The sequence below is a fragment of the Rana temporaria genome, chromosome 2 (assembly GCF_905171775.1).
Source record: "Rana temporaria chromosome 2, aRanTem1.1, whole genome shotgun sequence".
NCBI classification, from domain to species: Eukaryota; Metazoa; Chordata; class Amphibia; order Anura; family Ranidae; genus Rana; species Rana temporaria.
Genome location: NC_053490.1, coordinates 356,226,330 through 356,252,921, shown reverse-complemented (window position 1 = coordinate 356,252,921; position 26,592 = coordinate 356,226,330). Strand labels below are relative to the sequence as shown.

At 48.5% G+C, this 26,592-nt stretch overlaps 1 protein-coding gene across 2 annotated transcripts in view; it reads left to right on the top strand.

The window, feature by feature from the left end:
- The window catches only part of GPR37L1 (G protein-coupled receptor 37 like 1), a 41,024-nt gene extending 25,169 nt beyond the window's left edge, over window positions 1-15,855 (top strand). Inside the window, exon 2 of one of the 2 annotated variants that reach the window (XR_005747041.1) lies at window positions 14,959-15,007. Coding sequence is in view for 1 of the 2 variants with exons in the window: in XM_040337606.1 (XP_040193540.1) it covers window positions 14,959-15,729 (771 nt within the window). In the remaining variant the exon portion in view is untranslated. Of the gene's footprint in view, window positions 1-14,958 lie in introns of both variants that reach the window. The other variant, XM_040337606.1, reaches the window with a different exon arrangement.
- Window positions 15,856-26,592: the final 10,737 nt, after the last annotated feature.

Sequence of the window (26,592 nt, the reverse complement as noted above, 5' to 3'; positions counted from 1 at the left end):
GGCTATAGGCTGGGTGAGTCACGGGCATCCCGCTAGGCCGCGGCTGAAGCCGCGGACTTTCCCCTGGATGCGGCAGCCGCGACCAAGTAGCAGGGTTTTCCGGGTCCCAGATGGTAGAGGAAGGCAGGGGGGTAGACTATGCCCGAGCCGGGTTATGATGCTTGGAAGCTGGTAAAAAAAATACGGTACGTCCCTAGGCCGCGGCTGAAGCCACGGACTTTCCTAAAACGCGGCCGCCGCAAAATTGCAGTGGAAATAGTTTGGGCCGGGGTGGCGTTGTGGCGATTGCGGCTGGGGGAGTGGGGGGGTAAGGATCAGGCTCTTACTCCACAGCCGCGGCTTGTCCTGAAAAGGACGGCTGCAAACTGCCTTCAGGGGAGATGGAATAGCCCTGGAGAGACTGCGGGAGGAAGAGGGTAGCCAAAGGGGAGAGGAGAGCGCGGTCCCGGGTGCTGTAGCAGAGGCAGTGGAGCTGGGAGAACCCTGCCTAACTGGAGCCAGGAGCTACACGTCCTACTGCTAGGTACGCTAGCCGATTACTGACTGGCCACAGTGACGCCTACTGGACGTGGGAAGCAAGTGATATGTGGCAGTGGTGGTACAGACTCTACTTCAAATTCCTCGTTCCCTTCGATTAGCACAGAAGGAGGGAACTTCAGAGACCCGGTTAGGGAAGGGGTTTGGCATGATTGGTTTCAATAAGGAAACGGGGAATACTGGGTGCATCTTTAGGTTCTTGGGTAACACCAATTCGAAGGCCACTGCATTGATCTTCCGTTTCACAGGGAAAGGGCCCAAAAATTTGGGACCAAGTTTCTTTGAGGGGCAACTTAATCTTAGATTGGTCGTGGACAGCCAGACCTTATCCCCAGGCTCCAGATTCAGTTTGCCTCTTCTCTTCTTGTCGAAGAACTTTTTGTTACTTGCCTGGGACATAGGCCCCCGTACACACGACCGGATCTATCCACTGGGATTGATCCGCGGATCAGTCCCAGCAGATAGATCCGGTCGTGTGTACGGCCTAGCGGACATTTCCCAGCGGATAAAAATCCAGCCGACGGATTCCCAGCGGATAAAAATTTCTTAGCATGCTAAGAAATCTATCCGCTGGAATCCAGTCCAGCGGACTGATCCGGTCATCTGTACAGACTCACCGGATCAGTCTGTCCGCTCCCATCCCTCGCATGTGTCGTAATGATTCGACGCATGCGTGGAAATATTTATCTTCCAGGGTCGCGCACGTCGCCGCGGCGACGGCAGGGCCACGTCACCGCGGATGTATTCCGCGGGGATTTCGATCTGATGGTGTGTACAGCCATCAGATCCAAATCCGCCAGAGGATTTATCCGCTGGAAACGGTCCGGCAGACCGTTTCCAGCAGATATCCTCTCGTCTGTACGAGGCCTTAGAGATTGCATCCTGTAGCACCTGATTGTTGGTACTAACACGCTGTGCTGTTTAAAGTATGGCCGTCGTTCCCGCGTCGAAATGTAAAAAAAATTGTGTCTTGCGTAAAACGTCTGGGAATACTAAAGTAGGACTTACCTGGAAGCGCACGTCGTCGCCGTTCTAAAAAATTACGTCACTTCGCGCAAACCACGGCGGGAATTTCGAAACGGAGCATGCGCAGTAGGTCCGGCGCGGGAGCGCACCTAATTTAAATGGCACACGCCCATTTGAATTACGCGGGCTTACGCCGGAGGCCGCCAGCGTAGGTTTTCATTGCAAGTGCTTTGTGAATCAGGCACTTGCGATGAAAACTTGCGGCGGTGTAACGTATCTACGATACGTTACGCCGCCGCACTTCTATGTGAATCTGGCCCTGTGATTTTAGTAATAAAATGAACTTTAATAACAGTATTCTATTCCATCCCAGAGCAGGAGGTCGCGGGCCACATCAGAGGGCTTTGAAAGCCACACGTGGCTCCCGGGCCACTGGTTGGGCACCCCTGTGGTAAGGCATGGAGGGCGAGTCCGAAGGGGGACCCGCTGCTAACAGGAGGTGCAAGCCTGCACCCCAACTTGGAGCAGATAATAGTACAGCAGCTGGAGGGAATGGAGGAACCCCCGGTGTGGCAGGGAGGCCTGAAAAGGTCTGTTCAGCTAGTCAGGTTGTCCCCGGGGGAGGTGAGGAATGTGGTGCTTGACTGGCGCGGCCTCCCCTGGAGCCATTGCGTCTTCTGCAATGAGCCGGACACCAAGGCTGAGGATGAGGTGGGAGAGGTTCAGAGGAGGCAGTCCAAGGGAGTCCAGAAGCTGGGGTAGATCTTCTTTATTCCTGCTGGCCATCTTTGGTAGCTGTAAGGCTGAACGGAAAACCCCACCTGTAAGCCCGCTGTGCGTCCTGCAGAACTTCCAGTAATGGTTTGAGGGCACAATGTTGCATAAGAATGCATTTGGAGAGGTCTGGGAAGAAGGTTACCTTGGCACCACCAAAATCCACATGACGGACTCCCCTGAGAGAATGGATGGACAGCCGCACTCCAAAAAGTCTTGTTGAAAAAAGACGTGCTCTTTCTTGTAAAAAGGAAAAAATGCACAGCACACAACAGCATACAGTGGGATAGACAGCTGACGCGTTTCGCATTAACAACTAATGCTTAGTCATAGCTATGACTAAGCATTAGTTGTTAATGCGAAACGCGTCAGCTGTCTATCCCACTGTATGCTGTTGTGTGCTGTGCATTTTTTCCTTTTTACAATAAAGAGCACGTCTTTTTTCAACAAGACTTTTTGGAGTGCGGCTGTCCATCCATTCTCCCACCTGCTTAATTCTATGCATTGCCAGCACCCGTGTGATTCCTGAGTGGACATTGATTACCTGCCTGTGCTCACCTGGAGCGGCGGTCTCCCTACCTATCAAGGATTCCCCTGACCTGAAACATGATGCGTTCCTTCAATAAATATTTATGAAATTTACAGATAATGTCTCTGGATTTGTCAGAATCCTCAGATGGTGGCTGGAGAGCCTTGTGGGTCTGGTAAATTTCTATGTGATCCGGTGCTTGGCGGCCCAATATTTGCTTAAAGACACCCTGCAAGGTGGATATTATGTCCCGCAGGCCCGTGGCTTCTGTCGGATCTCTGATGCGAATGCTAACCCTGCGATTCCTATTTTCAAAGTCATCCATTTTATCCAGCAGGGAGTTAAGCTTGCGATCTTGCATTTTACACCTCTCAATGAGCTGTGTTAGTCTGCAGGGCCTCAATGTCCTGGCGCAGCACCTTCTCTACCCTGTGAGCAAACAGCTTCAGATCAGCCTTAGTGGGGAGGGATAAGATGTGTGAGAGAATATCTTTGTCCCCAAAATGTCACCCACATCTGACGGTCTGTCCTGGCTATCAGAGCAAGAGGGAGAGGAGGGAGGAGGAAACGACAACAGTAGCAGGTGTGGAGAGCCGATGGGGGAGGCAGCACGGGCAGCGTGCTCACCTGGCACCATCTTGTAAGTACCTGTTGTTGCCCTGCGTGTCCCAGAAAAGTAGTTGTCCAGCGATCCAGACCGGCTCTGGGAGGTCCACTGTGACGCCGGGGACGGCTTGCGTTTCAGAGGCATGTTTTTATGACAGCTTCACCCCTGCAAAGCTGCTGTACGAGCGGTATGTTGAGCGGGTTACAGCTTGGGGAAAGCACATCTATACTCGTGCATGCCACTTCTAGGTGTCCGGTACCTGACAGGAAGAGAGCCATGGGGTCCAAATCCTTTCAAACAGGGATTGTTTATCCCATAAGCCACTCACAATCTTTTCATTGAGCATAATCCAAGTTAACTTTTGTTTCATTAAAGCTAAGTCAATTACTGGGCTTACAAGCAGTAGCAATAGTGATTTTAGCTGCCAGAAACATGTAATGAATCAAAGTCTGTGTATTGGCTCAGGATATTTTCCACGGGTTTGTTTAATAGTGCGATCCGAGGTGCTTTAGTAATGTTGACTATAGTGACTGACAGGGCTGGACTGGGACAGAAATTTGGCCCTGGACTTCATCCAGACTGGCCCACTTTGACAGGTCTCTCCCATGGCGGCCGGACAACTCCCGCCCCGGCCACCCAAGCCCCCTTTCCCCCTTCACTAGCCACTAGCCGTTCTACTCTAATAAAGTAGAATGGCTAGTGGCTAATGAACGGCTGGTAGTGGTACTCTTAGTCTTATAGGCAGTACCAGTGGGGAAGCTACACATTATTTCACCTGGGGCAAAGAATCAGTTTGGTGCCCCCCCTTATGGGACAACATTAGGCAGAAGTGAGAAACTCCCAGGCCATAGCTGTTGAGCCAGCTGTTTTTCCCCTCCCCCGTACTCCTCTGTCGTCCCCCCTGCTCCTCTGGTCCTCCCCCTGCTTCTTTGTTCCCCCCAGGTGAGCGCTGCGGGGAGGGAGAGGAGGTGAGCGCTGTGGGAAGGGAGAGACAGAGGAGCGAAGGGGGGGTGGCGGTCCGCTGTCACTGAAGCCAGCCAACTGAGCCATCGGCCCACCGGGAAACTCCCTGTAGTCCCAATGGCCAGTCCATCCCTGGTGACTGAAAATATTGTAGAGTGAACTGTATCCAAAAGCAACGGACCTCAGGACAAGTCCACCATGTGTGGAGAGCTAAACCCACCACAAACCCTCAAGCAGGTGGTCGGACATGCCTGGGTACATTTTAGAGAGGCATTCAGGTACTAAGTAACATCTTGCATGCACCCTTTACCCTGCTTCAATCAGGGCAACATTAATTTAGGAGGATCTGGACAGCTGCACTCCATTTAAAACACCTTTATTATAAAATAACAAAAGTACAAACCACAGCAGGGTACAGGATAGATTAACGGTTGCGTTTCACACTCTCAAAAGTGCTTAGTCATATCTGCCACCTTCTACAGGTTGACTCCCACAAGCTAATAAAATGGGAAAGTGTGGTACATCATGGCCTTGCAGTGTTTTGAGAGAAGCCAGAGCAGAAAGTCCATAGGGAGCGGGGAGCAGGCTTGGGCCTCTATGGACACCTAGTCCGGCCTGTAGTGGCTACAGTGTAGCTGACATAATTGTGCAAGTTGTGCTGCAACATAATATTTCCAAAAATCTGGGACCCCCAGTCCTCCCAGATCCTTGGGGGTCCTTGGACGAATTGCTATGGCTAGGGTCTCCATCGCTGTTATGAACAATAGGGGAGAAAGTGGGCATCCTTGACAGGTTCCAGAGGAGATAGTGAAGGGTTCCGATATATTGCCTCGCAAAGTTATCTGTGCCATGGGATTGCTATAAAGGGAATGTAGCACTGCAATAAATCTTAGTGAATAGCTTCAAATCATTATTGATCAGAGAAATTGGCCTATAGTTAGCCACATCACTCAAATCCTTGTGGGTCTTTGGGATACGAGTTATAAATGCTTTTTTTTAAGTCAGAGTCAATGGGGCCCCCCTTTTGGATGGCATTACAATACTGCATCGGGGGAGCAAAAAAGGGTGCATTTTTTTTATAATACAGTGCAGTGAAGGCATCGGGCACCTTACCCATTGGAGCCTTCTTAATGGCCAACATGACTTTGTTAACCGTTATATCCTTTTCAATGAGTTTCCTGTGTTACTCCAGCAAAGCTGGGATAGGGAGATGAGCAAAAAGCTGATAAATGTCCTGTTGACTTGAATTATTTGTATTTGCGCACAACTGCTAAAAGAAGGCGGGAAATTCCTGCAAGACTAATTTAGGCTTTTGTGTGAAAGAGCCATCTGCTCTCCTAATCTTAGGGGTGAGGAGGGGGCATCTAGGTGGCCAATTTGGCCACCAACAATTTACCAGGCATAGCGGCTAAAAAAATGTAGCTTTGGACCAGCTGCAAAGTGGAGCTCTGAGCCCTGGGACTGAAAACCAATGCCCACCTTCCAAAGAGCATAGATTCTTCATCCGCCCCCCCCCCCCCGCCCCCGTCCATCCAAATGACCCCTTTTTGGAAAGTAGACACCCCATGTTACATCCATGGAAGATTTTATTTTTTTCCACAAGTTTCTGGAAAATGAAAAACATATATATGTATATATGCAAAATTAAGGAACACTTTGAAAACACATCAGATGGGTGAAAAAATATCATGCTGGATATCTTTACTGATATGGACTGGGTAATGTGTTAGGAACGAAAGGATGCCACATCGTTTGATGGAAATGAAAATTATCAACCTACAGAGGGCTAAATTTAAAAACACCCCGAAAATCTAAGTGAATAAATTATGCAGCTGGCTAGTCCATTTTGCTGATTTTTTTTGCAGCAACTTAAAATGGTGCAACCTGGCAGCATCGGATGGACCGAAACATAATGTCCCAGAGGTATTCTATTGGATTTAGGTCAGGAGAGCATGGGAGCCATTCGATGGTATCAATTCCTTCATTCTCCAGGAACTGGCTGCAAACTCTTGCCACATGAGGCCAGGCATTGAGCGTAGGGTCTGACAATGGGTCCAAGGATTTCATCCCGATACCTAATGGCAGTCAGGGTACCATTGTCTAGGATGTAGAGGTCTGTGCATCCCTCCATGGATATGCTTTCCCAGACCATCACTGACCCACCACCAAACTGGTCATGCTGAATGATGTTACAGGCAGCATAACATTTTCCAGGGCTTCTGTCTACCCTTTTACGTCTCTCACATGTGCTCAGGGTGAACCTGCACTCATCTGTGAAAAGCAGGTGCCAGTGGCGGACTATCACGGGTTAACACGGATAGACTTACCAAGGCCGAGATGCTGAGGGCGGCTCCCTTTGCGACCTAGCGCGGTCCTTCCCCTGGGGTTGGAACAGGAAAAAGGAGGCACCAGGAGGCACCGGTACCGGCAGAGAGCTGGAGGTTAGATGCGTGGAAAACAGGAACTGAGCAGGAAGCAGCCCGCTGGGGTCAGCTGAGGATCACACAGAGACAGTCCCGGAAGTCCGGGTACTTTAAACAGGAAGTAAGGCTGAAGACAGTTCCGAGAGGCAAGCCGTGGTCAGGGGTTGGAGAGAGCAGAGAGTCCGAAGTTCAAGCCAGAGGTCAAGGGGCAGGAGATAGCAGCAATCCGGGAATCGTCAGCCAAAGGTCAGGTAATCAGGAAAATAAGCAGAAAACTTCAGCAGAAAGTTAACTCAGATGCTGACAGGAGTAAGAGGGCGGTTTAAATAACCCGCTCAGGCCTCTGATTGGCCAAGAGCGGGACGAGCCCGTGCGTGCCTGATACAGACGGGCGCGATAGTGCAGTCCTGCTGCGCATGTGCGGGCTACGAGACTGGGCAGGAATGGTGCCCTGACAGGGACCTGCCAATTTTGATGTTCAACAGAAAATGCCTGTGGAGCTCCATGGTACCGGGCAGTAAGCACAGGGCCCACTAGAGGACGTTGGCCCTCAGGCTACTGTCAAGGAGTAACTTACCAAAGCCGAGATGCTGAGGGCGGCTCACCTTTGCGACCTGGTGCGATCCGCCCCCTGGATTTGGGACAGGGGGGAAGGACGCACCGGGAGGCACCGGTACCAAGGTGGAGATGCGGAAACAGGAACTGGATGGCGGTGGCCCACTGGGAACCACTGATGATCAGACCAGGAAACAGTTCAGAAGCAAGGCACCCCACACAGGGACAAGGCTGAAGAGAGATCCGAGAAACAAGCCGTGGTCAGCGGTTGGAGAAGGCAGGAAGTCCAAAGTTCAGGTGCCGGAGGTCAGGGGTTAGAGAAATCAGGAAGTCCAAAGTTCAAGCCAGGGTCAATGGGCTAGAGAGAGCAGCAATCCGGAAGGTAAGCTAAGGGTCAGGTACAACAGGTATCAGCAGGTATTGGACGGGTATAAACAGCAGCAAGACCCTCAGGAGCTGTTACGAACCAGCAACCCGAGAGGTGGAAGGGGCTGGTTCAAATAGGCCGCTCAGGCCTCTGATTGGCCGAGGGCGGAACGAGCCTGTGCGCGCCCGTGCGCGCGACGCCCGGTCACACCGCGCATGCGCGCGCACCACAGGCGCGCGCAATAGCGCTGGTCTGCCACGGAGCTGAGGAGTCTGGGGCTGCAGAGGATTGGTGCCCTGACAGTGCCCCCCCAAGGGGGGGACTCCGGACGCCCAAACTGTCCATCAACTCTGGATGTTCCCGATGGAAAGCTCGGATTAAACGGGGAGCGTGCAGATTCCTGGAGGGCTCCCAGGAGTTGTCTTCTGGAGGGTATCCTTTCCATTGAACTAAATACTGGAGTTGTCTCCCCCTTTTCCTGCAGCCCAGGATAGTTTCTACCTCAAACTCCCTTTCCCCCTCAACCTCCACCGGCGGAGGCGGAAGCTCTTCTCTCCCAGGGAACGGATCTGGTGTGACCGGTTTGAGTAAAGAGGAATGGAAAACCGTGTGGATCCTGTAGGATTCAGGTAGAGCCAATTCAAAGGCCACGGGGTTAATTTTCCTTTTGATCCTGAACTGGCCGATAAACCTGGGACCCAATTTCTGTGAAGGGATTGGTAATTTGAGGTTAGTGGCAGACAGCCAGACCCTTTCCCCGATTTCAAAGGCCGGACACTCCTTCTTCCCCTTGTCATAGAATTTCTTAAAATTTACTTGGGCCTGCTGCATGACCTCCTGAAGTTTCCGGAAGTTTTGTTGGATGGAGGCCAAGTGCTCCTGGACCGCTGGGACAGGTGATTCAGGGATGGAATCCGGAAGGGAGGAAGGGTGGTAGCCGAAGTTGGCCCAGAATGGGGTTTGGTTAGTAGAGGCATGTACCGAGTTGTTATACGAGTCGTTTTGAGATACCGAGCAAAAGCAGCGGAGATATTGCTCCAGCGTTTGGTTGGTCCTCTCTGTTTGACCGTTGGACTGCGGATGATAGGCAGAGGACAGGCAGACTTTAATTGCCAGTGATTTGCAGAGCTCCCTCCAGAATTTAGACGTGAACTGCACACCTCTATCGGACACAATACTTTTGGGCACCCCGTGCAGTCTCACTACTTCCTTGAAGAAGATTCTGGCTGTATCTGCCGCAGAGGGTGTGCCAATCATAGGCAAGAAATGAGCCAACTTGGACGGGCGGTCAACTATGACCAAGATTGTGGTGAAGCCTTCAGATGGGGGCAGATCCACAATGAAGTCCATGAAGACCTCTGTCCATGGGCGCTCCGGGATGGGAAGCGGTTTCAGTAAGCCCCAGGACTTGGTATTTGGGCCCTTGCAACGCTGACAGCGGGAACACGATGAAACATCGGTCTTACAGTCCTGCCTCCATTTTGGCCACCAGAAGGAGCGGCCGAGCAATTCCAAGGTCTTTCGTGATCCAAAGTGGCCTGCTAACTTACGGTCATGGAACGTACTAGTTGCCTTGTTTCTGCCGGCACAAAAATCTTATCCCCTGACCACAGCAAGTCGTCCCGTTTCTCCAGAGAAGAGGTGACTTGGTCAGAACATTGTCTGGAAGCCACTTTAAGGGAGTTTAGCAAGTCTGTTCGAGCAATCATAAAAAAATTCTGGGAGGTTAAGACAGTACTAGGTTCCACTGGGGCAGAAGTGTCAGCAAACATTCTAGAAAGGGCGTCCGTGTTCCCGTTCTTTGAGCCAGGTCTGTAAGTGATGTGGAAATTAAAACGCGTGAAGAAGAGGGCCCACCGGGCTTGTCTGGGTCTTAGGCGTTTGGCAGATCGTAGATACTCCAAATTTTTATGGTTAGTGAAGATTAAAATGGGATGGAGCGCCCCCTCCAACAGGTATCTCCACTCTTCTAAAGCAAATTTAATGGCAAGCAGTTCTCTGTCCCCAACGTCGTAATTCCTCTCTGGAAGACTTAATTTCCGGGATGCATAGGCCACAGGGTGTAGTAGAGATTTAGGTCCTTGTCTCTGTGACAGGATAGCGCCAGTGGCTGTCTCAGAGGCATCAACCACCAAAATGAAGGGCAGTGCTGGGTCTGGGTGCCGTAAAACAGGTGCGGAAGAGAACACTGATTTAAGCCTTGTGAATGCTTCCTGTGCCTTCTGGGACCAATGGAAACGACAGCCCTGACGGGTCAACTCTGTGATGGGAGCCACAATGGATGAAAAACCAACAATGAATCTCTGGTAAAAATTAGCGAAGCCAATGAATCGTTGTATGCCCTTCTTATCGGCCGGAGCTGGCCAGTCCTGGACTGCCTTCACTTTTTGCGGGTCCATGGTTATCCCGTTGGTAGAGATGATAAATCCCAAAAATTTAACTGTTGTCTTCTCAAACTCACATTTTTCGGCTTTAAGGTACAACTTATGTTCCCTGAGAGTGGCCAGAACTTTCTTAACGTGGCACCGGTGTAGCTCAAGAGAGGCCGAAAAAATGAGAACGTTGTCTAAATAGACAACCAGGAAGTCATCCAAGTACTGGCGGAAAATGTCATTAACCAGGTGCTGGAACGTGGCAGGGGCATTGCAGAGGCCAAAAGGCATCACCAGATATTCAAAATGCCCAAACCTGGATCTGAAAGCGGTCTTCCATTCATCCCCTGTCCTGATTCGAATGAGGTTATAGGCCCCTCGGAGATCCAGTTTGGAGAAGACTTGGGCTGCTCGGAAACGTTGGAAAAGTTCCGGAATGAGAGGTATCTGTTTTTTATAGTAATTTTATTTAGTTCCCGGTAGTCGATGCAAGGCCTGAGGGAGACATCTTTTTTTTTGACAAAAAAGATCCCAGCCCTGGCTGGAGAAGAGGAGGGGCGAATAAACTTCTTGTCTAGATTCTCGTCGATATAAGCCTTGAGGGCTACTAATTCCGTCTCCGACAAGGGGAAGATACGACCGAATGGAATCTTGGAGCCGGGCAAAAGGTCGATAGGACAGTCGTATGGCCTGTGCGGGGGAAGGCGGTCATCCTGCTGCTTGTCAAAAACGTCTTTAAACTCTGAATATACAGAAGGGACGTGAAGAAGGTTATCTGATGCGGCAGTCAAGGTAGAGCAAGCGGCTTTGGCGGGCAGGAGGCAGTGCTGGGAGCAATATGAGGAAGAAAACTTGACTTATTTTTTGCACCAGTCTATACAGGGTTGATGAACCTGCAGCCATGGGAGTCCCAAGATGATGGGGAACATTGGGGACGGTATGAGATCCAGGCGGAGAAATTCTTGATGTCCGGCATCAGAGACAGTGAATATAGGAAGCGTTTCCTGGGTAGCTAATCCCGAATGTGTAAGGGAGCCGTCCGCCAGATGAATCTGCAGATGGAAGTCCTTGGGACAGCAGGGAACATGCAGCTTCTGGGCTAGGGCAGAGTCCAGGAAGCAGCTGCACGCTCCAGAGTCAATTATGGCTGGCAGCCGGGTTGCCCCCTTCGGGAGCTGTAATGATAGAAAAAGGACAATATAAGTCTGTGGTAGGTTAGCAATGTGGTAATTGAAAGCAGGTGGTAGTTTAAACTTACAAGGTCTCACCGGGCAGGAACGGAGGAAGTGGCCTGCCCCACCACAGTACAGGCACAGATTGGACTGATGTCTTCGCTGTCTCTCCTCAGGGGTGAGAGGAGACCGAACTAGGCCGAGCTGCATGGGTTCAGGGTCAGGAAGAGAGGAGACTGGCGGGGCCGGGAGAGGCGGAGGAGCAGGAGAGAATCTTGGTGGTGTCCAGCTGGGACGGGCTGCTTGGAATCGCTCTGCCCGTCGTTCCCGCAGGCGTCTGTCGAGCTGGGTGGCTGATTGAATCAAACCCTCTAATGAAGAGGGTGGATCGACTCTGACCAACTTGTCCTTGAGGGACTCAGAAAGTCCTTGGTGAAATTGATACTTTAAGGCCACCTCATTCCACCCGTGTCAGCTGACCACTTACGAAATTCAGCAATATAATCCTCCACGGGCCTCCTACCCTGGTTCAAGTTGTGGAGGGTGGCTTCCGCTGTGGCTGAGCGCGGAGGATCGTCATAAAATTTGGACATGTGTTCAAAAAAAGAGTCCATGGTGTCCAATATCGGGCTTCTCTGCTCCAACAGGCTATGAGCCCATGCTTGAGGTTCATCAGAAAGGAGCGAAATCACAAAGCCCACCTTCACGGCTTCTGAGTAGAAAGTTCTGGGTTGCAATATTAGGTATAGTGAACAAGCGTTTTTGAAGGCTCGAAACTTTTAGCGATCGCCCGCGAACTGCTCAGGTGTAGGTACACGAGGCTCCGGATGGGTCATGACCATGGCTGGCCCTGAAGAAGACTGGGAGGTGGATGCCCCCTGTGACTGGAGTTGCGGGGGGGCCGAAGGACCAGGTGCGACAGTCAGTTGCTGGAGACGGCCGTCCATCTGCAGGTATCCCTCTTGCAACTTTTGAACTGCTTCGGTCAACGCTGAGACTTGCTGACAAAGAGTCTCAAAATGTGAGCGCGCCCTGTCGGCCTCAGACATCTGGCTGGTTCGTATTGTCAAGGAGTAACTTACCAAAGCCGAGATGCTGAGGGCGGCTCACCTTTGCAACCTGGTGCGATCCGCCCCCTGGATTTGGGACAGGGGGAAGGACGCACCGGGAGGCACCGGTACCGGTAGCAAGGTGGAGATCCGATGCGGAAACAGGAACTGGATGGCGGTGGCCCGCTGGGAACCACTGATGATCAGACCAGGAAACAGTCCAGAAGCAAAGCACCCCACACAGGGACAAGGCTGAAGAGAGATCCGAGAAACAAGCCGTGGTCAGGGGTTGGAGAAGGCAGGAAGTCCAAAGTTCAGGTGCCGGAGGTCAGGGGTTAGAGAAATCAGGAAGTCCAAAGTTCAAGCCGGGGTCAATGGGTTAGAGAGAGCAGCAATCCGGAAGGTAAGGGTCAGGTATTAGCAGGTATTTGACGGGTATAAACAGCAGCAAGACACTCAGGAGCTGTTACGAACCAGCAACCCGAGAGGTGGAAGGGGCTGGTTCAAATAGGCCGCTCAGGCCTCTGATTGGCCGAGGGCGGAACGAGCCTGTGTGCGCCCGGTCACACCGCGCATGCGCGCACGCACCACAGGCGCGCGCAATATCGCTGGTCTGCCACGGAGCTGAGGAGTCTGGGGCTGCAGAGGATTGGTGCCCTGACAGCTACCCTCATGAAGTCTGTTTATGATTGTTTGGTCAGAGACCGCTGGAGGTAATGTTGGAGTGCTCATGCCATGCTCATCCTGTTCCTCCCAGCACAAAGGAACAGATACCGGTCCTCCCGATGGGTTAAGAACCTTCTACGGCCCTGTCCAGCTATCCTAAGGGAAACTGCCTGTCTCCTGGAATCTCCTACATGCTCTTGAGACTGTGCCAGGAGACACAGCAAACCTTCTAGCAATGGTACGTATTGAAAAAATATATAGGAAATTAAGTTAGGTGAAAGTTACACCTAAGTATTTAACGCTCTCCAAAAAAAATTGAACCTGCCCCACCCCAACATACACACACACACACACACACACACACACACACACACACACACACACACACACACACATGAATCTGGGGCCCCAATGTATGAAACCATCAACTGTGCTATATGTTACATATACCTGTATTTGGGCACTCCAGATTGCATGCAATAGTTCTACTGTCATCATGCACAGTTAAGTCTAAACTGATGACCTCTATGGGCTTTTAAAGCATCACCCATAGGAAAACGGAAGTTAGTTGGTTCGCGTGCACATGCGATTTTAAGGCTTGACATAGTGGGTATCTATTTTTAGCACAACCTCATATTTTATGTTTTACTAAAACAAAAGATGATAGTCTACGTTTCCTATGCCCTAAAATTAAAGTGGTTCTAATGTCTCAGGCATTTGTTAAAGTATAAGGAAGGCTGAAGGGGGTACAGCTCCCCCCTCAGCCTTCCTTATACTTACCTGAGCCAAATCTCAATCCAGCAAAAGCAGCAGCCTGCCCGCCTCTCTCTCTCTAATCATTGGCTCACACAGCAGTGGTTTCTTGAACTTGACAATGAGTTCACTGTACTCCAATAGCCTACACAGTCACCAGATATCAATACACATACTTGGGATGTGGTGGAACTGGAGATTCGCATCATGGATATGCAGCCAACAAATCTGCAGCAACTGCGCGATACTATCATGTCAATATGGACCAAAATCTCTGAGGAATGTTTCAAACACCTTGTTGAATCTATGCCACAAAGAATTAAGGCAGTTCTGAAGGCAAAAGGGGATCCAACCCAACTACCAAGATATACCTAATAAAGTGGCTGATGAGTTTATGCTGCTGCACACTGCCGTCAGTGTCACTGTGAGAGTCAACTTCACATGTGTCTGCCTGCTCATTCGTGCCCTCCTGAGTCCTGTCCCTGAGTTACTTACTCACTATTTTGAAAAAAAATAAGAAATATATTTTTTGCCACAATATCTACCTTAAATCATATTGCTAATTGCATATTGTACTTTTTTGTAGCCTAAATACTGAAGTTTGCACTTAAAATTGTAATTTTGTAACTTTTGGAGTTGCCAGTAAAAACTTGGCTGTGCCAGTAGTAAATGTTGTGTGTTGTGTCAGTAAATTTCAATGTGGTAAGTTGTCAACACTGCCCCATTTACATTAACCATTTAGCCCCCATGCATGAGGCTGTGCAATAGACATTCATTGCTGAGGGCTTAGTAGCACCATCCAGCCCTGTCCATCTGCAGCAGCTGTATTATTCTCATAGACTTTTACAGGCTGCCAGTGCTAGGATGGATGAAGATGCATATGTTTCTTCTGCCTGAACCAAAAACCTCATGTATTTGGCCTAAATACCAAGTGTGCATGAGGCCTTATTCTACAGGGATTCTACTTTCAGGAAATTAAATGTTGTTTGGGGGGTTTTATCTAAACTTATTTTTTTAAATGTGTGCAAAAGTAATATCTTTTTACAATGATCGTCCGCTGATCTGGATAGAGACTAGCCTACTAACATTTGTGTTTTCCCCATTTGCATAGAGTGAGTGTACATGCAGTTTCAAAGGCAGATATCTTGAGGATTTTTTTTATAAAATACACCTTTTGGCATATTTTTTCAACATGCTGCTCATGTCTTTTTTCTTCTTTTCACAGGTTTCTTCATTTGGAGTCTCCACATTCTCTCTTTGTGCTCTGGGTATTGATCGTTTCCAGTCAATAACATCTTCCCAATTTTCCTCAAATCCAGAAGAGCAGTGTCAGTCTATATTAGGAAAGATATCTGTTATCTGGATTGGCTCATTGACACTTGCTCTTCCAGAAATGTTTCTGTGGCAACTTCATCAGGAGCGTTCTCCAACATCTGGCCTGATTGTTGACTCTTGTATCATGGACCCATCCTCTGAACTCTCTCCAGTTTTGTACTCTCTGGTTCTTACTTATAAGCATGCACGTATGTGGTGGTTTCTGGGCTGCTACTTCTGCCTGCCACTTCTTTTTACAATGACTTCATTACTAGTAACTCTGAGAATTGTCGGAAGCACAAAGAACATAAAAAATGTTCAGAGCCAATGCCAGCTAAGTTGGATAGTTGCAGGTTTAGCTATTGTGTATAGCATATGTATTTTGCCAGAAAATGTTACAAACATTTTGTTTAGCTACACTAGCTTTGATGTCCCTCACAATCTACTGATGCTTATCAATCAATTTTTCCTATTTTTAAAGTGTGCAGTTACACCTGTTTTACTCTTGTGCATTTCTAAACCATTAGGGCAGGCATTCCTGGATTGTTGTTGCTGTTGTTGTGATAGTGAGCCCAAAGCAGGATCTGTACATAATGCTGAGGAGATTACTGGCAAACTGGAAATATTAACTATCCCTCAGTGTACAAATGATTCAGAATTACAGCCTGGAACGCCATGTTAATAGATGACAGAAGGTATAAAAATTAGTATCAGAGTTGACTCATTCTTATACTCACTGATATATATATATATATATATATACACATACACATACACACACACACACACACACACACATACACATACACATACACACATACACATACACATATACACATTTATATACACACACATAAATATACATATACACACATACATATGTTACAAAAAGAAAAGTATAAAGATTTACTGTTGTATGGTGGAAAAATACACTCCGCTCATGCCAAACTTGTTCATATTAAACCTTGACATCTTGGGAAATTATGAACATGCCTTCCAAATAAAAATAATTTAAATAGTCTGATGGATTTTAATAAAATGACTGCTACAGCAGGCAGCACTGATCAATACCATCGCTAAAGGATTCCCCCATCCACCTTGATGTGTGTATGGGGTAATTGGCTCATTTTCTTTTAAATCAACCCTCTGGTTGAATGAAAATAAATCAGATCAGATCAGATCATATATGGCCAGCTTTTGGCACAAAGTTCTTACGGGTTGAAGGTGATTTTTATATTAAAAACAATATTTGTGCACAGGGTTATTGACCACTTAAGCCCCGGACCTTTAGGCAGCTAAATGCCCAGGCCAGGTTTTGCGATTTGGCCCTGCATCGCTTTAACAGACAATTGCGTGGTCGTGCGACGTGGCTCCCAAACAAAATTGGCCTCCTTTTTTCCCCACAAATAGAGCTTTCTTTTGGTGGTATTTGATCACCTCTGCGGTTTTTATTTTTTGCACTATAAACAAAAATACAGCGACAATTTTGAAAAAAATGCAATATTTTTTACTTTTTGCTATAATAAATATCCCCCAAAAACATATATAACATTTTTTTCCCCTCAGTTTAGGCCGATACGTATTCTTCTACCTATTTTTGGTAAAAAAAATCGCAATAAGCGTTTATCGATTAGTTTGTGCAAAATTTATAGCGTTTACAAAATAGGGGATAGTTTTATTATTTTTTTTTTTACTACTAATGGCGGCGACCAGCGATTTTTTTCGTGACTGCGAAATTATGGCGGACACGTCGGACAATTTTTTTTTAATCAGAAATAAGTTTATTAAAGATCAAATGATTTACATATATGTCATGACTTCCAGTTCCACAAAAACATAGTGCCCAAACATCACAACCAATCATCCCCCTCCCACCTCCCCAGACACGGCCCCTACAGCTCCGGGCTATACATATCGCTCATACACCCACAGTAATTGCTTCACCCAACCCCTCTAATGGCAATATCTAGTACTATACCAGTGAGTCAACAGTCTCAGAGCAGTAGCCTATCCAGCATGAGGTCCACTGGGGACAGTCCTGGGGTGCTCAGCCAGGGTGACCACTGCCTTTCAAATTTACCAAGGCTCCCTCTGTGTTGAAAGATAAACTTCTCTAGTCTCAATGTGTCTCCCACCTTATTGATCCATTCCCTAAGCAAGGGGGGTTCAGCCGCCTTCCATCGCCTTAGGATGAGTACCCGTGCCTGAAATAGGGCTCTTGCAATGGGCGGTTTAACATTGTCCTCCAGGGGGAGATTGTCTAGGATGCCCAGGATGCACGGTTTGGGATAGTCACTGAGAAGGCCCTATTTATGGTATTTAATACCCCTGTCCAATACAAATGTAGCTTTGGGCAGCGCCACAACATGTGAATTAAGTCTCCGTGGTCTCTCGCACACCTTGGGCAGTCTGAGTCTACTCTCACCCCCATTCTAGCCAGCCTGGCTGGCGTGTAATGCACTCTCAGTATGATGTATAATTGCGACAGACGCTGCGTCACGTTAAGGGAGGACATTTGTACCGCCTGAAGCGCCTCCTCCCACTGTTCCCCCTCCAGAGCACCGACGTGTCTCTCCCATTGGGTCACGGTCTTTAAAGGAAATCCCGTCAGGAACACCCCTAGTAGCATCGAGTAACAGTTGGAGATAAAGCCCTTATAGCTGTCCACCTCCTCCATATAGTGAAATATGGGGGTCGGTGAAAGGGTCCCCGGAGTCCCACCAAACTGAGCCCTGACGGCGTGTCGGAGTTGCATATAATAAAAATGCATCGTCCGGGGAAGCCAAAATCGCTCCCTCAGATCAGCAAAGGTGCTCAATTGACCCGCCACAAAAATGTGGCGTAGGTGCGTGACCCCATACCTCCTCCCCCTAGCCCCACAAGTCAGAGTCTGTAGTTCCGGATAGTATCTATTATTCCAAATTGGGCTGTATTTGGTGAAACCTTCTACTGCTTGTAGCTGTCTGGCCTTATTCCATATCTTTTGGATCAGGGCAAACGTGGGAAATCTCTTGTTAGACTTTGCGTATGCCAAGGCCTCCAGGCCCGCCGCTACATCTGATACACCCGTTTCGTGGAACATGAGAGTCCTAACGGGATCTACAGCAGGATGGTCCTCCACCACCCCGTCCAGCGGGGCGAGGGCTCGGGCCACATGCTGCAGCTGGGAGGCAATATAATAGAGCCACGGGTTGGGCAATGCCAACCCCCCTCGCCCTTGGGTTTCTGCAATTGTTCTAGCTTAACCCTGGCGGGCCTATCCTGCCACAGAAAGGACCTGAAAACAGAATTAATAATGCAAAATATTTTAAGGGGGGTCATCACCGGGGCATTATGCAGTATATAAAGAAGCTGGGGCATGAAGATCATTTTGATCGAGTTCGCCCTACCTACCAGGGACATTTTCAGTTTTGACCACACTTTAATTCGGGCTCGGTTACGGCCCAACAGGGGTGATAGGTTAAGGGGGATATATTCTAGTATTTCCGGGGTGACCTGAATTCCTAAATACTTGAAGCAGGAGGTTACCGGTATTTGAAGCGCCGCCAGACTTTGGGTGTCTGGCTCAGCGTCAAGCACCATAAGAGATGATTTTGTCCAGTTGATCACCAGACCAGAGAACGTTCCGAATTCCACTATGATCGACATTGCTGCTCTAACGGAGTCTGAAGTGTCTCCCAACAGCAGCATAGTGTCATCCGCATATAGCATGATTTTTTCATGTAGTGACCGGTACCGAAAGCCTTGGACCTGCGGACTGGACCTGCGGACTGGACCTGCGGACTGGACCTGATCAGGGCAGCCATCGGCTCAATTGCAACCGCAAACAGAAGCGGTGACAATGGGCAGCCCTGTCTGTCCCTCTATGGAGCCTAAAGGGTAGTGAAACGTGGCCCGCCTCTCTTATAACTGCCTGCGGGGAGTTATAAAGCAGTTTGGCCCAGGACAGAAACATATCTCCGAATCCAAACTTGCCCATAACCGCCCAGAGGTATTGCCATTCTATGCTGTCAAACGCTTTATGGGCGTCCAAAGACAGCAGTGCCCTGTCTCCTGGATTATCTGACTGGGCTTGGAGGTTAACAAAAAGCCTGAAGAGATTTATGGCCGTAGACTTTTGCGGGATAAATCCTGATTGGTCCGGGTGAATAATGGAAGTGATAACCTTGTTAAGTCTAAGGGCCAGTACCTTAGCTAGAATTTTTATGTCGCTTTGAAGAAGAGATATCGGCCTATAGGACCCTGGGTCTAGCGGGTCCTTCCCTGGCTTCAATATAAGGACTATGTTCGCTCTAGTCATAGACTCCGGTAGGCTCTGATTGGTCCTGGCCTGGTTAAGCACTCTAAGGAGATGAGGTAGTATAGAGTCCCCGTACTGTTTGTAGATTTCAGTCGGGAGGCCATCATCCCCAGGGGCCTTATAGTTAGGGGAAAGAGCGATCGCCTCCCGCAGCTCCTTAACTGTAATGGGGGCATCCAGCAGTGCTCTTTGGGACGCAGAGAGGCACGGAAGCTCCACAGTCTGCAAATAAGACTGCAGCTCTGCCTCCGTGTATCCCACTCTGGACCGGTAGAGGCCTGCATAATACTCCACCAGCTCCTGCATTATCAGGGTAGGAGTGTTCACCAGCTTCCCCTGCCTGGTGTGAAGAGCGCCAATCGAGGGGAGGTCTGGGAAGACTTCACTATCCTTGCTAGCAGGCGTCCCGTCTGCTCCCCCTTCTCATGAAAAGCAAGTCTGTTAAAAAAAACATTTTTTGTCAGCAACTGACCTGATAACCTGATCTAACGCCTCTTATGCCGCTACCCAGGACTCCCTGTTTACATCACTGGGGTCATCAATAAACCTTGTCTCCAGTTGGCATACCAATTGCTCCACCTGCTCCTGCTGCGCCCTCGTATTAGATTTGACTTTTGATACTGCTTTAATAAGAATACCCCTCAAGGATGCCTTAAAGGCCTCCCAAGCTCCGGTGGTCTACATGGTGCTCCCAGAACTCCCCAATCGCAGTCGCCAGGCTCTCATGGGAGGGGATCAGGTTCAACCAAAAGGCATTGAGCTTCCAGGGGGCCCTTGCAAGAGTCGTGTCAGGTTTGGAGATTAGGTGAATCAGGAGTGGAGAGTGATCAGAGATGCTCCTAACCAGATATTGGATGTCCTGTAGAAAGCGGGACATTTGGGCTGTGCACAGGCACAGATCTATCCTGGACAGGGAGAGGTGGGTCTTAGAGAAGCAGGAGAACGGTCGTTGCAACGGGTTTCGGTCCCGCCATGGGTCCAACCATCCCACCTCCTCCGCGAGCTTCCGCAGTGCCGTTCGAGCAATTTTGCGGCCGATCACTGGGGGCGGGTGCTTGTCCAGGACGGGTCCATATAACAGTTAAGGTCTCCCACCGCGACCAGCGGTACATCGGGGTGACTTAATTGGAAGGTTAGGAGAGTTCTCAATGCCTCTGGGTTGAAGGGGGGTGGAATATATAAAGCAGCAATAATACATTTCAGTTGGTACACTTTGCATAGCAATATAACATATCTCCCTTCTGTGTCAACCAATTTGTCATACACTAGGAAGTCCACTGACCTGTGCACTAGCATGCTCACCCCCCTAGAATAGGAGGTGTGTGTGGAGTGGAACCCCTCCCCCACCCAAGCATACCCAACACTGGACAGTGTCTCTGGGACCAAATGAGTCTCCTGGAGGCAATAAATAGCCAGAGCATGCTTCTTGAGAACCGTGGATACCATTGTACGTTTAAGGGGGTCCTGGAGACCTCTAACATTCCAGGACAATATAGGTACAGTACTCATTGTTAGGCATAGAGTCAACTCTGCAGGGGCACTGGAACTCCCCGGTCAGCCATACACTGGGTGATACATAGTTCTGACTGACCGGCAAGGGGAAGTGAGCACATCGGGCAGTGGGCAAGTACCATTCAGCCACATACGGAAGATGGGCGGGGGTGAGGCAGATAGCTCTAAAGGCATGGCAACAAACTGTATGGGCTAGGAACTGAAGTATCAAGCAAAAAACTGAACGGAAGACATCACAAGCGTGCCTGGGCAAGCTGTCGCCTGCCTGCGATTTCTGCTTCAAACTGGTCGTGCATATTGCATAACATAACCCCAAGAGGACCCAAACAACAAGCTTAGGGTACCTTCGTGGGGCACAAACGCTGCCAACCATAGGGGATCAGCTATGGCTTTACAACAAAGTGTTGCGGTAATAACACAATTCACCTTGCTCACTGCACTGGAAGGAAAAATAGGTTGTGGCTCCCAGCCAGGTTGTTGGTTACTTAAACGGGAAACAAAGTAAAGTCAGGTTCCATTCAGCTCACCTCTCCTCTAAGGTTGTAAGGGTTATCAGTCACCCTCCGCTGCGGCCCTCCTGGTTTGACGGATGGCATGTTCATTGGCATCTATCCAGATGGAGGCATCTGTCGCGGACTCAAAGAAATGTGCTTGGCCCCTGGCAATGATGCGGAGTCGTGCCGGGAACAGCATGGCATACGGTGCTTGTAGCTGCTGGAGCCTCCTCTTCACGTCGACGAATTTTGCTCTGCGCCGCTGCACTTCTGCGGAGTAGTCAGGGTAAAAAGAAATGCGTGCTCCGTTAAAGGTAACATTGCGCCTTTCCCTTGCCTGGCGGAGAATAATTTCCTTGTCCTTATAATTCAGGAGCCTGGGCAGCAGTGTGCGGGGTGGGTGGCCCGGCGGGAGCGGTCTGGGTGGCACTCTGTGGGTCCTTTCCACTGCAAATAGTGAAGTAAATACTTCTTTCCCAAAGACCTCCTGCAGCCACTTTTCCACAAACTCTGTGGGGTCCCTGCCCTCCGTCTTCTCCGGTAACCCCACTATGCGCACGTTGTTTCTCAAGGTCGTCAGATTTGAGCTCATTTGCCCTGGCCAGCCTAGCCGTGATCTGAGTGTCTCTAAGAAGGGGGGCGATTTTATCTTCTATGTCGCTAATGCGGCCCTCCGCTGCGGTAGTACGTTCACTTATTTTTTGCATGTCATGGCGGATAAAGCTCAATTCCTCCTTAATACCACCGAATTGCTCCTGCAGCGTGTGTACAGAAGCTGTGCAATTGTGCACAGCTCTGAGAATTTCTGCAAGGGTGGGTTGCAAAGGCTCCTCTTCCCCCCTTTCTCCATTTCTGCGGCTGGTGTGTCAGAGTCCTGTGACACACCAGTATGCATGCAGTATGCATGCAGTATGGCTGTGGTGGCATCCATGTCATCCACCCCCCGCTGGCCAGACTGCCCCCCCCAGCTTCTGTGTGTAGTATATCATGTCCTTGGGGGGGTCCTTCCCCGACTGTTTGGGGGTTTTAGGAGGCTTACCCACATCCTTGGGCTTGTCGGCTCCACGAGAGGTCCTGGGGAGGGACGGGCCGGCGACATCTTGGATCTCGAGTGGGCCGCCGGTCTCCATCTGTTTGCGGGTGAGCATCGCCGCCAGGATTGCAGAGGAAGACACGGCAGGGTGGCTGGGAGAAGGATCGAAGCAGGATAGTGTACGGGAGCGCTGTGAGACACTACCTCTCACTTGCCGCGCTAGGCCACGCCCCCTGCACTTCGGACAATTTTGACACATTTTTGGGACCATTGTCATTTTCACAGCAAAAAATGCATTTAAATTGCATTGTTTATTGTGAAAATGACAGTTGCAGTTTGGGAGTTAACCACAGGGGGCGCTGTAGGAGTTAGGGTTCACCTATGTGTGTGTTTACAACTGTAGGGGGGTGTGGCTGTAGGTCTGACATCATCGATCGAGTCTCCCTATAAAAGGGATCACTCGATCGATGCAGCCGCCACAGTGAAGCACGGGGAAGCCGTGTTTACATATGGCTCTCCCCGTTCTTCAGCTCCGGGGAGCGATCGCGAGGGGGCAGCTAGAAACGAATAGCCGCGCCCTCGTCCCGGATCGCTCCCCGCGGGTTACCGACCTCCGCATGTACCGGGGGGGTCCCGATCGGACCCCCGACCCGCAGAAAGGCGAGGACGTACATGTACGCCCATATGCCTGTATGTGCCATTCTGTGGACGTATATGTACATGCGTCGGGCGTTAAACGGTTAAAGCAGTTGTAGACCGCGGATGTTATAAAAAGTAAAACATGCAAGGCAATGGCAAAAAGTGCTAGTATGCGTCACATACTAGCACATTATGAAATACGCACCTTGGAACGAAGCCCTCCAGCACTGTAATGTCACAGCTGAGAGGGCTGACATTTTCCCCTGTCTTTTTTCCGGGTCCGCGCTATGATTGGTCAGAACCGCAGTGCATGCGCAAGGGAGCCGTCAGTTCCCGCACAAAGCTCTGAATTTTCGTTATGAAGGGTTAATATCTCCTAAACAGTGCATGTTTAGGAGATATTACATTTTACCTACAGGTAAGCCTTATTATAGGCTTACCTGAAGATAAAAATGACAAAGCGGGGTTTACAACCACTTTAATGCCGCATACACACCATCACTTTATGTGATGAAAAAAAAACGACACTTTCTGTGAAGTAAAAAATGACGTTTTTGAAACTTCAATTTTCAAAGACGAAGTTGCCTACACACCATCGTTTTTCTCACAATGTTCTTGCAAAGCGAGGTTACGTTCCACCACGTTTTACCATTGAAGCTTACCATTGGGTACTGTCCATGATTACTTTTTTTTTTTTATTTGCACTTAAAGCGGAGGTTCCGAAAAAAATTTTTTTTAAAAGCCAGCAGCTACAAATACGGCAGCTTCTGACTTTAAAAAAATGGATACTTACCTATCCATCGCGCCTGCGATGTCAGCAGCCGAGGCTTCTGCCGCTATCCACGGTGAGGGAATCAGGAAGTGAAGCCTTGCGGCTTCACTGCCCGATTCCCAACTGCGCATGCACACTTTTTGTGTGAACCTCCGCTTTAAGCCTCGTACACACGCTCGGTTTACTCGGCAAGAACCAGCAAGAAAACTTCTGGCAGAGCTTTCTTGCCGAGTATACCGTGCGCGTGTACAAGGCTTTCAGTTTTCTCGTCAAGAAAACTGTGTAAAATCTCGACGAGAAAAATAGAGAACATGTTCTCTTATTTTCTCGTTGTGATTCTGTTTTCCTGCCGAGAAACCTGAGAGTGTGTATACTTACCTGTCGCAGCGGAGACCCGCTTACACTCAAAATGACTTTAACGCATGCGCGGTAGCTTCCTAGGCATAAGGTAGGGTGAAGCAAGATGGTGGCGACGGCATCGAATGTGACGAGCGCATGCTCGTCGTACGCATTCTTGGCTTTCAAAAGAACCGTGGTTCTTTTGAAAGGAGTGTCTGTACACTCGGGCAGCAAGAGTCAGGAAAAACAATGATTTTTTTTCCTGACGAAATTCTGGCTTGTACATCCACATTTTCAGGACAAACTTTCAGGGTGTACCCCCCTCTTCAAGGTCCAAGCAGTATTAAATCTGGCCATAGACAAATCTAAATTAAAATTTCGATTCATCCATGGGCAGACTGGTTGTACTGAAGTCGATTTATTAATTGACTTTGACAATCAGCCTGTGAGGTTTTTTTGTTCAATCACTGCCACTAGTTATAGCCATGGGATCACATGCACCATAAAAAAATAAAAACATGCCACAAACCAAAATAATTTTATAAAATATTTATTAAATCCACACATATCAGTCCATATATTTAACATCATATGACTATCATAAATATTTATGTTTTTTGGAATAATATTGGCCACAGCCTGATTCACTGGTTTCTTAAAATCTGTTGTTATCACATCAAACTTTATTTTCTAACTTCAATTATTAATCAACCAAATTCAATACCATAATTCAGCCCAGCCACTGAGACTCCTGCTGATCCATCATTAATCGTGAAATCTTATCTTGAATCTCCCAACCGACAGAAGGGATGCAACCTGCAGTCCTTCTGTCCCCACACCCCCAGACCGCGGCCGACTCTATGCATGTTTGAAGGTTCATGTTAAAGATGTCTAAACCTATATCCGCTAAGTGTACCCCATCATTTCTATATAATCCTTGTAATCCACCTTCTAACTCTAAATGACGGAATGATATACCTAACTCTGGGGTAAGGAATCTTTCCATCGCTCTGTTAATGCGCTTACGTACCTTCTCCAATGGTTTGAAAACCAGTGACTCTAACCAACGCAACCTTGGTATTATCTCAGAAAACACCAGCACCATATTTGGGGAGGACAGCTTCAGAAACTTAAATGTGTCTTTCATTTCAGAAATTAGATCAAACGTTTTTTCCTAACCAATGTCGTTTCCACCAACATGTAAAATCAAAATATCTGGAGCATTTTAAACTGCATATAACCTACCTAATTCGAAAATTAAATCCTCCCATAACATACACCTGCGTCCAAACCAAAAAATACGAAATACTGAAGGATCCAGGCCCAAATTCTCCAAATATACTCTATTCGCTGCTCGCTTCTGGGCCCAGAAAATAAAAGAATGCCCTACAATCCAAACAGAGTGTTGATATCCTGTAATAAAACAACAAATTAATAAGGACGCATGTAAAGTTTGTAAGCATTTGACCTCCATCTACCAATTTTTTTAATAATACCCTTCCTCCAGACCAATCCGTGCAGCCTCCGTGGCCGCACCGATCCGAAATTAATGTGTGGTGATTTTCAAATGCCCCAACTGAAGAACCTCAAGGCTCTTCTTCAGAACAGCAGAGAATTGGTACAAAACCGACTGAACCTGCTGCATCAGTTTCTAAGAGGAAATCCCTGTCGAGGACAAAATCTTGCTGCCACATTGTCCTCCCATTGTAGTGCTCTAAAAATTGAATCCAAACTAACAAATCCTTCTTAATTTCCGCTGATACCCTAATATGAGCTGACAGATTTTTAATGCCTGAAATGGATGAATATAACCGTCTGGATAAAACCCTGCCCATGGGTAATATCCGCGTAGCAAAAGCCAGTTGTCCCAACAAAGATTGCATTTCCCTCAGAGTTACTTTACTCTTCCTAATGAACAGCTGGAGAAGTTGAGACAGCCCATAAATCTTATCACCAGGTAATCTAAATTCCATGGCTAAAGTATCCAACGTTATTCCCAGGAAATTGATACAAGTGGTAGGAAGAATTGTCTTATCCTCAGCAAGAGGAATCCCAAAATATTTACATACTAACTGGAATGTCTCCAATAATTTTAAACAATCACCAGAATCAGCTGGACCCATAAATAAAAAATCATCTAAATAATGAATAAGGAAATCCGAACCGGCCACCCTACTCACCACCCATTCCAAAAAAGTTGAGAATGCTTCAAAATAAAAACAAGATACCGAACAGCCCATTGGTAAAGCTTTATCAAAATAAAATTTATTCTCAAACTGAATCCCTAAGGAATGAAAACAACCTGGATTTAGAGGTAGAAGCCAGAAAGCGGATTGAACATCTGCCTTCGCCAGAAGCGCATGTTTCCCTAAACGACAGATTTTTTCCACCGCAGCATAAAAAGAGGTATAAGATACTGATGCAGCAGTGGAATCAATCTGGTCTTTCAGTGAGGC